The sequence below is a fragment of the Spermophilus citellus genome (assembly GCF_964194105.1).
Source record: "Spermophilus citellus genome assembly, chromosome: 15".
In the NCBI taxonomy this organism is placed as follows: Eukaryota; Metazoa; Chordata; class Mammalia; order Rodentia; family Sciuridae; genus Spermophilus; species Spermophilus citellus.
In genome coordinates this window covers 61,962,942-61,975,101 of record NC_138195.1, presented here as the reverse complement: position 1 = coordinate 61,975,101, position 12,160 = coordinate 61,962,942, and the positions used below count along the sequence as shown (strand labels likewise).

At 34.4% G+C, this 12,160-nt stretch overlaps 1 protein-coding gene across 3 annotated transcripts in view; it reads right to left on the bottom strand.

Annotated features, from left to right (window-relative positions):
• HECTD2 (HECT domain E3 ubiquitin protein ligase 2) overlaps nt 1-12,160 on the bottom strand; it is a 71,520-nt gene that overhangs the window by 48,234 nt on the left and 11,126 nt on the right. For 2 of the 3 annotated variants that reach the window (XM_081267935.1, XM_081267933.1), the window contains exon 2: nt 11,580-11,715. In XM_081267935.1, the coding sequence (XP_081124061.1) occupies nt 11,580-11,715 (136 nt within the window). The remainder of the gene's footprint in view (nt 1-11,579; nt 11,716-12,160) is intronic. The other variant, XM_081267934.1, reaches the window with a different exon arrangement.

The following is a 12,160-nucleotide window of genomic DNA, read 5'->3' as shown; positions in this document are numbered from 1 at the left end:
TGACAAAATCATGGAATTTGCAGGGAAATGGATGGCACTAGAGTAGATTATGCTTAGTGAAGCTAGCCAATCCCTAAAAAACAAATACCAAATGTCTTCTTTGATATAATGAGAGCAACTATGAACAGAGTAGGGAGGAAGAGCAGGAAGAAAAGATTAACTTTAAACAGACATGAGATGGGAGGGAAAGAGAGAGAAAAGGGAAATTGCATGGAAATGAAGGGAGACCCTTATTGCTATACAAAATTACATATAAGAGGTTGTGAGGGGAATGGGAAAATAAACAAGGAGAGAAATGAATTACAGTAGATGGGGTAGAGAGAGAAGATGTGAGTGAAGGGGAGGGGGGATAGTAGGGGATAGGAAAGGTAGAATACAACAGTTACTAATAGGGCATTATGTAAAATTGTGGATGTGTAACCGACGTGATTCTGCAATCTGCATTTGGGGTAAAATTGGGAGTTCATAATGCACTTCAATCTAATGTATGAAATATGATATGTCAAGAGCTTTGTAATGTTGTGAACAACCAATAAAAAAAAAAGATTTGTGGCTGGTAAGACACTCTTACCATAAGCTTCATATGTAATGGAAAACACCAGCTTTAGAAATAACAGAGTAAAATCCTTCTGGTATCTGAGTTACTAAATTTGATAATCCTAGACAAGTCATTGAGTCTTTAGGCCTCAGTTTTCATGTTATAAAATGAAACAAAAAGCTTGAGTTAATTGCTCTTAAGGTTCCAAAGAAGAAATTTAAAGGCCAACTTGGGTGCTAATGGAACAGGTTTACTGAGAGTAGCTCAGCTTTTCTCAGCTTAATATATCGATGCTTTTTTGTTTTTTAAAATAGCCTTTTCAACAAAAATAAACAACGACTGCGATTATTCAAAACAAAACAGACTCTGATTAAACAGTTTGTAAGATACACTTACAAACTAATCGAAAAGCTTAAAAGAGTCCCCATTACAGTGATGTATAAATTCATCTGTAATAGACAAACTGAAGAAACTTGAAAACCTAAAATGTATAAGTCATCTAAAAACCTTATTTTAGTTATGTTTTTCCGTCCTACAATATGCTGTTAGGAAAAGTTCTGAAGTAATAGTCAAACACTCTTGCCTTCACTTCACAGAAGAAGAAATACGATCAGTCAACAAATATATGAAAAAATGTTCAATACCTCTAGCAAATAAAGAGATGCAAATCTCTTTCATCTCACTCTAGTAAGAATGGCAATCATCAAGAATACAGGTAACATTAAATGTTGGAGAGAATGTGGGGAAAAATGTACACTCATACAATGCTGGTGGGACTGAAAATTGTTGAAACCACTTTGCACAGAAGTATGGAGATTCCTCAAAAAACTAGGAATGAAACCACCATTTGACCCCAGTTATCCTACTCTAAAGTATATATCCAGAGGATTTAAAATCAGTGTGCTACAGTGACACAGCCACATCAATGTTCATAGCAGCTGAATTCACAATAGCTAAGCTATGGAACAACCTAGGTGCCCTTCTAGAGAAGAACAGATAAAGGAAATGTGGTATGAGCTAGGTTGTAGCTCAGTGGCAGAGCACTTACCTAGCACATGTGATGTAATGGGTTCAGTCCTCAGCACCACATAAAAATTAGTAAATAAAATAAAAATATTGTGTCCATCCATAACTAAAAATAATTTTTAAGAAAGAAAATGTGGTATATATACACAATGGGGTATTACTCAGTCATAAAGAAAAATGGCTTTATGACATTTCCCATAAATCGATGAATCTGGAGACTAACATGCTAAGTGAAATAACCCATTCCCCCAAAAAGCCAAAGGTCAAATGTTTTCTCTGATATGTGGAAGCTAAACCACAATAAGGGGCAGGGAGGGAAAGAACAGTAGTTCAGTGATTAGACAATGGTGACTGGAGGGAAAGAAGGGAAGATAGGCAAAGGAAAAACAGTATAATGAATCTGACATAATTTTCCTATGAACATACATGAAAACATCATAGTGAACCTAACCATCATGTATATCCACCAGAGTGGGTCCTAACTAGAAGAAGATATATGCCATGCTTGTATAATTATATAAAAATGGATTCTATGTCATGTATAACTAACAAGAATCAATAAATTTTAAAAAATCTATCTTCTTTTCCTGGATCTATATATTACATTCATAGATACAGTAATTAAAAAATATGTCCATAAATTCTTTGATGCTCCTTCCATAAAAAGATGGAGTCTAATTCTCTTGCCTTTGAATATAGGCCAGTTTTAATGGTTCCCTGCTAATTAACAAATGTGACAGAAGTGATACTGTATGACTAGGTTGTAAAAGGCAATAAAATTTCTTCTTGGGCTGGGGTTGTGGCTCAGCCGTAGAGTGCTCTCCTAGCACATGTGAGGCCCTGGGTTCAATCCTCAGCACCACATAAAATAAATACAGGTATTTTTTTTTAAAAATAATTCTTCTTGGCTCTCTTTTTTGGGATGCTTAACCTTGGAAGTTAGTCACCATACTGTGAGAAAGCCATGAAGCTACACAAGTAGGTCATATGTAGGTGATCTAGCCCTAAACCCACCTAAGGTCCAAGCCTACAGCAAGCATCAATGATCAGACACAGGAGTGAGCAGGTCCTTGGTGATTCTAGCTACCTCAGTCTTCAAGTCACTTCAGCCAATGCTCAGTAGAACAAAGATGAGCCATCCCCACTGATCTTCACCAAAATTACACATTTGTGAAAAAAATGTTACTGTTTTAAGTCATTAAGTTTTGAGGTGGTTTATTATAATGCATTATAGACAACAGAATATGTTACCTTGTATAAGTCATGTCATCTCTCAGAATCTCATATTTCTCATCTATTAAACAAAGGAACAGATGGAGATTTTTCAGGTTAAAATGGCATATCAAGGACGGACATTTAATTCCTCCAAAAATTCCATTAAAATTATAGCAAAAGGTTTGTTGTTTTAAAGACAAATCTTCAAAAACAACAACAGACAGGGAAGAAAGTCAGACCCTAAAAAGTAAAAAGAAGCTAGAAAACACAGATAACTATTAACACTCACTTAAAAGACCTGAAACAGCCAAATACCAAGCCTCAACAAGGAAAGATGAAAAGTAACTTGTTTAACAATGCAGATTTCTTAAAGGAGACAGAATCTGGATCTGTGGGTATAAATAGGGAGGCTAAAATAAAAATACAGGTGAAAACTAAATAAAACATTAGAGCCCTAAATTTTCTCCTTGTCCTTGGGTCACTATCCCTCCTCCATGCCTACTCCAAAGGAAGTCTGAAATTTTACAATATTCAGAGAGGGTAAAACAGAGGTGCTTTGGGCTAGGGTAACACCAGACACAGATGAGATTGTAAGATGATACTATAAAAGGAAATGAGGCAGTAACTAACTTAGTTGAATACTGAAAATGATCAATCAAATAAGAGATTCCCATCCCTCTTCCCCCAGCAAACGGATCACCTTGTCTCTGACCCCAAACAAGAGATTAGAAGAAACTTTCTTGGGGAATATGACACTTTCTTGGGAGTCCAAGAAGAAAAAAACTAAAGATACTTACCTTACAGTTCCCCAAAACCCTCCCATATTGTCCTATAATGAAGCTTATGGTCAACAAATTAGGCTTCAACTTCCATCATCTGTTTGCTCGCCTACTATTAACCCCAGGCAGAAAAGCAAGTATTATAAAACTTCTGATGAAGCCTTCAATATAGAAGGTAGAGACCAAAACAGACAGACAGAACTTGGAGCAATCAAAAATCATAAAGGGAGAAGAAAAATTAAAAAAAACATATAACTGATTTGCTCAGGGGGACAAAAGAACATGAAGTAAGATGATGCTAAAAAAGGAAATATTGAGTGAAGAATTCTTGATAATTAAAGACACGGAAGCAGAGATAAAATACTTAATATAAGGGGGTTGAGAAAATTGTCTATACACAGAGCAAAAGAGAAAGGGAAAATGATAGCGGGGAAAATTAATAAAAACAGGAGTCCAGGACTGGGGTTGTGGCTCAGTGGTGGAGCATTTGCATCACATGTGTGAGGCACTGGGTTCAATTCTCAGCACCATATATAAATAAATGAATAACATAAAGGTCCATCAACAACTAGAAAAAAAATTTAAACAAAAGAAAAGAAAAACAGGAGTCCAGAGGTCATGCATTTGAAATATAGGAGATCCAGAAAGAAAGTATAGAAAAAGCAGAAGTCATCAAAAATAATTTTTAAAAATTTCCTGGAAATGAAGGACACGAGCTGTTGATTGGAAAGAGCCTACCAAGTACGTGGCATGCAGGATTAAAAACAGACTCATGCCAAGGCACATCACTGTGCAATTTTCAAAACCCTGAAAAAAACAGAGTTCCACAAATTTCCAGACAGTAAGTTATAGAGACAGAGGCAGAGATACACCTATCACAGTCAAAGGATTAGGAATCACAGTGGCCGAAGACGAATTTCACTCTGCCCAGACTAGAACAGAGTGGCCTGAGAATTAGTTATCTTTGATGTCTGTTATCACCAAAATCCTGACTGCCTTTGTACTATTGTAGTATTGATAATTTGTACTATTATTTGTACTATTCTTTTCAACTGAAGATAGAATGAACAGATGAGCCTGGCCCAGATTTTGTTCTTATTCTTGGTGTGGCTTGCCAGTGGGCTGAAGAAGTTCCTTTTCTCCTTTTCTTGCTCTGCTATCTGAATCAGCTGAGGACAGTCCTTTCCCTCACAGGTGTAACCTACAGTACCCTAAAAAGCTGGAGTACTGATGCTAAACAGCTAATACATAATACATAATCAAATTAGCTCTGCCAAATGTCCCAGTAGGTATCCTTTGTTTCCCAGGATTCACTTGCAAGGTATCTATACAAAGGGGAATAGCAGCTTCCTCTGAACAGAAGAGTTTGGCAATACAATTGGGGTAGGTTCATTGAGGCTTCTAAAATACTGGTAGTGTTTCTTTTCTTGATTTGAGTGGTGAGTTCATGCATTTTAATTTTATTATTACTAAAACATACAGAATGTTGATTACATTCAAAATGTGACACATTTTAAATTTTAAAAAACCCACACCATTAGTTGCTCTTGTGGTAAAATAGAAATCCTGCCCCATCATAATCCCTTCCCCAATCTATACATATATTATATAAAGTATATAACTTACATAAATTTATATAGATTATATAGACTATATATAATCTATATAAATTATATAATTTAACATTATATAATCATTAGTTTTTATAAGGCATGAAATTGAATCCTTTTTAAATGCTTTTCTTTCATGTATTCTTATAACCTTATAAGGTTATAAGATGTGTGTGTTCATAAAACATGAATGAATGTTCTTTTATGGATTTAATTGTGAAAATTATAGAGTAGTTTTTTGTTTATTTGTTTTGATTGTTTTTTGTATTTTGCTTTTGTACCACGGATTGAACCCTGGAATGATTCATTGAGCCACATCCCCCAGTCCATTTTTTAATTTTTTTGAGACAGAGTCTCGCTAAGTTGCTTAGGGCCTAAGTTGCTGCGGTTGGCTTTGAACTTGCATTCCTCCCGTCTCAGGCTCCTGAGCCGCTGGGATGACAGGCACGTGCCATTGCACCCAGCCAGTAGTTTCTTAATAATACTATTTTACAGATAGGAAAATAAGTACAGAGAGGTTAAGTAACTTTTCTAGCATGGTACAATTTATAAGTTAGAGCCAGGATTCAAACCCCACCTGAGAAGTTACAAAACTTATTTCCACTATCAAACAAAGCCCTAAACTTTCTACCACAAAGTAGAAATTAGTAAACTATAAAATGTCCAAAAAGTGAAAACAAAAATATTCACAGGGGATTAACCAAAATTAATATATTGGAAAATTAACCTTTTAAATAAAACTTAAGTGTGGAAAATATAATTATATATCTTATCATGCCAAATTTCCTCATTTGATAAATGAACAAATGAAGTCCTATAAGTAGCTGTTTAAGATCACAGTTATTGGTAGCTGACTTAACGTCTTGGTTCTTATTTGATATCGTAACTACCAATGTGTTAAGTACCAGGCAGATAATAAATAGACAATAATCTTAAGGATCCCTCTGTCAGTTCAGTATTTTGTTACTGCTTTTGACTACTGCAATAGCAGCAGGAAGCTGAAACAGGGGAAAAACCAGAGTGCATTAGTCATAACAGGTGGTGTTTATATCACTGTTTATAGGATGACTTTTCTGAACATTTAGCAAAAAATAAAATTAAAGGTGGGAGGGATAAAGGAAGAAAGGGCAGGGGAAATCCTTCTTACTCATAAGACTTAAGCCATCAGAGCCAAGTAAAACACTATATTCATTGGTTTTTAGAGATGGACATAGAAGTTCAGTGATATGTGTGTCATAAAACATGAATGAATGTTCTTTTATGGATTTAATTATGAAAATGTGCAGATGTTTCAATAGAAGTTTATCTTTAATGAAACAGATGACTTGTGCTGGATTATCTTACAGAATTCATTACAGCTTTAAAATGGGTTTTTCATTCCAACAGGGTAAATAGGCAGAAACCCAGAAAAAGTGCCTCTCAATCATTTCTTCATTCAGTAAATTATTTACCAAGTACACACTACACGTTACACACATGCTAGGTTCTGGATACAGATAGATTCAAAACTTGAGATCATAAATGCATTTCCTCTTGGACCCAACAATTCCACGTCTAGGAATATTCTATAGATATACCTGCAGATGAACAAAATCATTGTGGTCTTGTTTATAATAAGAAAAGAATGGACACAACTCATTTCTTTTAGTGGGGTCTGAGAAAATAAATTATAATACATTGAATAGAATGGAATACAGTTGTGAAAAGAATTAGGAAGCTTTCTATGTATTGATACAAAAAGATTTCGAATGCACTAACTAAAAAGAAAACAAGGTGATGGATAATGTATGCATAGTTACCTTATCTTTAAGAAAAGGAGGAAAATGAGAATACATATATTTGCTTGTCTCTGCATAAAGAAACACAGGAAAGCGTACAAGGGATAGCAGGAAAGAATGCAATGGTGAGACATTTGAAACATACTATGTTTTTATATTATACAGGGTGCAGTGGTGCACGCCTGTAATCCTAGCGGCTTGGGAGGCTGAGGCAGGTGAATCGTGGGTTCAAAGCCAGCCTCACCAAAAGCGAGGCACTAAGCAACTCAGTGAGGCCCTGTATCTAAATAAAATACAAAATAGTGTACGGATGTGGCTCAGGGTGGAGTGCCCTTGAGTTCAATCCCCGGTAGCCCCCACTGCCCCCCACACAAAAACATTAACTTTACTACTAAAAAAGATAGCTCTTTCCCTCTACAAAATAAAAGCTTAAGGAGCACAAAGATTAGTGAAGAGATGGATAAGTACACCAATACATGTAGATATACCTCTCACGAGGAATAGTTAAAAGCCAAATCCAAGGTACTCACTCTGCTCTAGGGAAAGATTTCAGAGATTTAGTCTAAAATCAATTCATTTTTCCAAGGAAACCTGGAGATGGGGTCATCTGAGGTCTTAGAGATTCTTCTAGGGTAGGAATCTTAAAGCAGCAAGTCCTCCCCAGACAGCAAGCACATAACAATCTCTGTGCTGGGTTTCTAACAGCTTGTTTCCTTGTCTGTCCCTCAAGTTGCTTTTAGAGAAACTGTGAAACCCTGTGGTACTTTACCTTCAAACAGATCACAAGACCACCCGGTTCTTCTCTTGACTATTTCAGAGGAGCAAAATAATGCCTTTCTTCAGGGTGTATAAAAACTGCAGAGTTCATTATATCAAATCAGGGCTTTGGTAGAGTACACACGAAATGAGCTGAGCTGGGAATGAAACACTGCTCTCAAGGTAAATGTCAGAGTTCATGTCGACCCTTCTGAAGTACCAAGAATGGAAAGGTATTTTAAAAGGTTTGAGATCACTCTCTCTCCTCTCTTACTCTCTCTTTAAAAAAAAAAAAAAAAAAAAAAAAAAAAGGTTTGAGAAAGAATTGCTTTGTTTCTTTTAAAGATGTTCTGTGGCATTTAAACATGTTTTAAGTTAGTCTGGAGAACGGGCACAATAACTTTAGAAAGGAAAATACAAAAAAGTAAGGGGAAATGTAGTTTTACCCCCCACCACTACACTCCCCAACTCCTGCATTACTTATCTTCTAGATTGTTTCTCTGAAGATGTATCATCTCTAGCAGCTGTTATAGTAGGTAAAACTCCTACACTTCTCAGATATTTAAAAGGACAGCCAACTTGACAGGCATACCTACCCATGTGATCCTACAGGGAGGAAAGGCATCCCTCAGCTGTTAGGTAAACCCACGCTGGGCTTTTGCAGCTTCTCTAATAACACTTGAAGATCAGGAGAGACAAGCTGTTAGAGAATACCCAGCATAGGTCCTGGTACCAAAGAAGGAGGAGGAAAATTGTAATAACTGCCAGGAATGATGCATTTTTGAGGAAATAATCTTATTGGCAAATAAGAAAGACTTCTCAAAAGATCAACAAATTACAGACTTGGTTATATGTGGATGATTTAGTCTTAAATTCCCATCAATAAAAGAATTCTTTACGTGGCATTACATTCTCTTATTATTTTATGTTTTCCTTAAAAAAGTTATTATGCCTCTTTTCAGACTTATTTAAAACATTTATATGAACATATGAACACACTTTAATTCAGGTGGTATCCAGATGGAAAAGGTAGGAGAAGTTAGCTCCAGAAGTTGAAAAAAAGGCAAAAGATGTCTCCTGAAAGGTCTATTCATCTACAGTGGTATATGTAAATACTCCAAGTTCAGGTGGAGGCTAAGTCCAAATTTCACAAGATTGGCCCAGATGAGAGAGAAAAAGAAAAGTAGTAGCAATTCAAGTAGGTAGACCATATTCAGAGTCAATGTTTACTCAAAAACTTCGAAGTACACAAGCTAAGTTCACAGATCAAGATATTCATATAGACAGAATGAAGTAGTTATAAATCGAAGGCTTAGGAATCTGAACAAAAAGCCAAAACCAAGGTTATGATTCATTTCTTAGACTAGCTATTATTCTTAGCAAATATACATTTCAATTTTTTTTTAGGATCCTAAAACTCTGTTGCAAGTTGAACTTTTCCCCTACCTCTTCAAAAAAAAAAAAAAAAAAAAAAAAAAAGACATGTTGCAGTCCTAAACCTTAGAACCTGTAAATGCAACCTTAAAAAAAGATACTATCCGGGCAAAACCTAATCACACAAGTTCTTTAGAAGCAAACAGTTTTCTCCCATTGGTTGCAGAAGACAAAGTCAGAGACTAAAACCATAAAAGGGGATTTTGTTGCCAGCCTTAAATGAGTAAGCTTTGATTTTTTTGTAAGACCCTGTGATAAGGCCTGTGGCAAAAAACTATGTATGGCCTCGAAGAGTTTGTCATAGATGCCAGTCAGACCAGGCAACAGGATGTCAGTCTTACAATCACAAAGAATGAATTCTGCCAATAACCTGAGGTAGCTTGGAAAAGGATTCTAGCTCATAGTCCAGACCAAACAACACCTTGATTTTATCCCCGTAAAACCCAGAGTAAAAACACTCAGTCACATTCATCTGGACTTCTGACCTAAAGAGTTGTGAGCTAATGAATGAGGATTATTCTCAAGACACTAGGTTATGAAAATTTGTTATGCAACAATAGAAAACAAATACAATAAGGATTCTAGTATCTGTTCAATTTTATGTGATTGTTGTAAGGCTTAAAGAACAAACTTCAAAGTTTTCTATAAATTATCATGCAAAAAGTCATTAATTATTATCTAGTTAATGTCTAAAACAGAAATCATTTCTCTAAACTATGCTCCCACATCAAATATGCTCATTTTCTTTATTTCTCTGTTTCTATAATGGTACCACAATTTGTTTTAGGTTTGTTTTACTGAGTTGTGGGTTGGGGAACTGTGACATAGGGGCACTGGGACCTCCAGTAAAACCTAATTGATGGAGGGGGTGGAAAGAGAAGTAACAAGGAAAAAAGAAGTTATCAAAGGCAGTTTCATTAATGAGGTGACATAGATACTAACCTAAAAGGCTACAGAATTGACCTGCATTAGCTTGCAGTGTCAAACAGAAAATCTGCACAAGAATAATTTATGCCACATGTAGGTTATTGACATAAGATAACTTACCAGAAAATATATTCTTAAACATTTCTAGGTGTTTGTCTAGAATGTGAGGAGGATTCAAACCTTTACAGGTTCTTTTTATAGGGTTAAGAGGCACTTAGAAGTGTTCAAATAATGTATGTTTCATATAATAAAACAATACAGAGTTATAAAAACAAACATTAATAATACACACCCAATCCTACCTCCCCAAGAAAATCATTAACATAATAGTGGGCACCCTTTCATTCTCAGAATATAAAAGATTTCCTTCAATTTAAAAAAAACTGGAATCATATTCTACATATAAATATATAATTTTTTTTATTCTACAACTTAAAAGTACCAGACAATGTATTGTGAGCATTTGTCCTAGTCACTTTATATACATATCACATTCTTATTAATAGAAGTACAATTTTTATAATATAGACAAACATAATTTCTCAATTCACTTTAATTGCTTCAAATACTATTATAAATAATGTGCATTCTTTCCTTGTATTTTTGCATATATGCTACATTATTTCCTTAGACTAAATTCCTGAAAGTGGATTTACTATGTCAGTGAGTACATGCACATTACAAATTCACCTGCATACTCTTCTAGTACTTTTATAGTTTTAAAAAATCTAACTTCATTATTTTTGAGAAGTTAGTCCATTGGCCTAATTCTACTTTTGTGAATAATTTAATGCTACTTACATACAATACTTTTTGCTGATCTATATATTTGGCTTTCCTGGTGCCAAAACTATCAGTAGTACATCTTTATAATATGTGGCACTACAAAATAATGTACACCCTAATTATTTTGTCTTATATCCTCTCAGACATTTATTCTTAAAAATCAAATATTGAATCATTTTGTTAAATTTCCCCCAAAGAACTATTGAAAATTTTACTAAATATAGGGAATAATGGGTGAACCTAAAATCTTTATTATTATTTATAAGTCTTTCCGTTCAAACCATCTTTTAATCTTTTGAAAAAGTTTTATATTTTCTCTATGTAGGTTTTGCATACTTCCTTTTAGGTTCATTTCTAAGCATCTTATGTATTTTCTATCAAGTCTTTTAGTTGGTTACTCCTCAAACATAAGAAATCTACTAAATATTTATATTTACACATTGCATAATAAAGATACATAAAATGTATTTTATATTTACATATTTATTGCATTTATATTGTATGTGGATTTCTAATCAAACTTTTAAAAATTATTCATGAGTTTTCTATTTCATTCTTTAGGTAACTATCACCTAATAATAATAATTTTGCTTCTTCTTACAAATATTTACATATTTTACTTATTTTTTTATTGTATTAACTAGATCTACCAGAACAATACTAAATAGATTAAAATCTACATTTTAAATAGTTTAATACTGTAATATACTTTTGGCCAAGACATACTGACCATTACCATTCTTGATGTTAGGGGAAACAAGATGTGTAGGTGAACTTTTATTTTCAGTGGCTTCTTTCTTCTGGCTAACACTTGAAGGAAAACCGCCCAAAGTGGAAATCTGGCCTTTGGCTCCTCTGTCCAAACCCTAAAAACAAAACAAGTTAAAGTTGTAGCTTAATTTCTATTACTTATGGGTAAGTTATTTTATTTCAGAAATAAAATAACGTTTACAATATTTAAATTTGATAACAGATAGATGAAACTGACTTACTTTGCTAGAACCAAATTATCTGAAGGAGCCACATAACCTAACTACCTACTAACTGATAAAGCTTGAAAAGGTGGGTGATAACTATACTTACCTCAGAGAATTATTGTGAGGTTTAACTGAGATAAAGAATATAACTTCTTCCTTGATATCCACATTTTTATTCTAAAGGTAACTTTTCACTTTCATAATGAGGAAGAATTTTTTTCATGTCCTATTACTTCATTTACCATGTTAACTTCTATTTACTTTTTTAGAATCAGCTCATACACCATGGAGCAGAAGCACTTATGCTCACCAAATATCCATGTGCTCTTCCCAT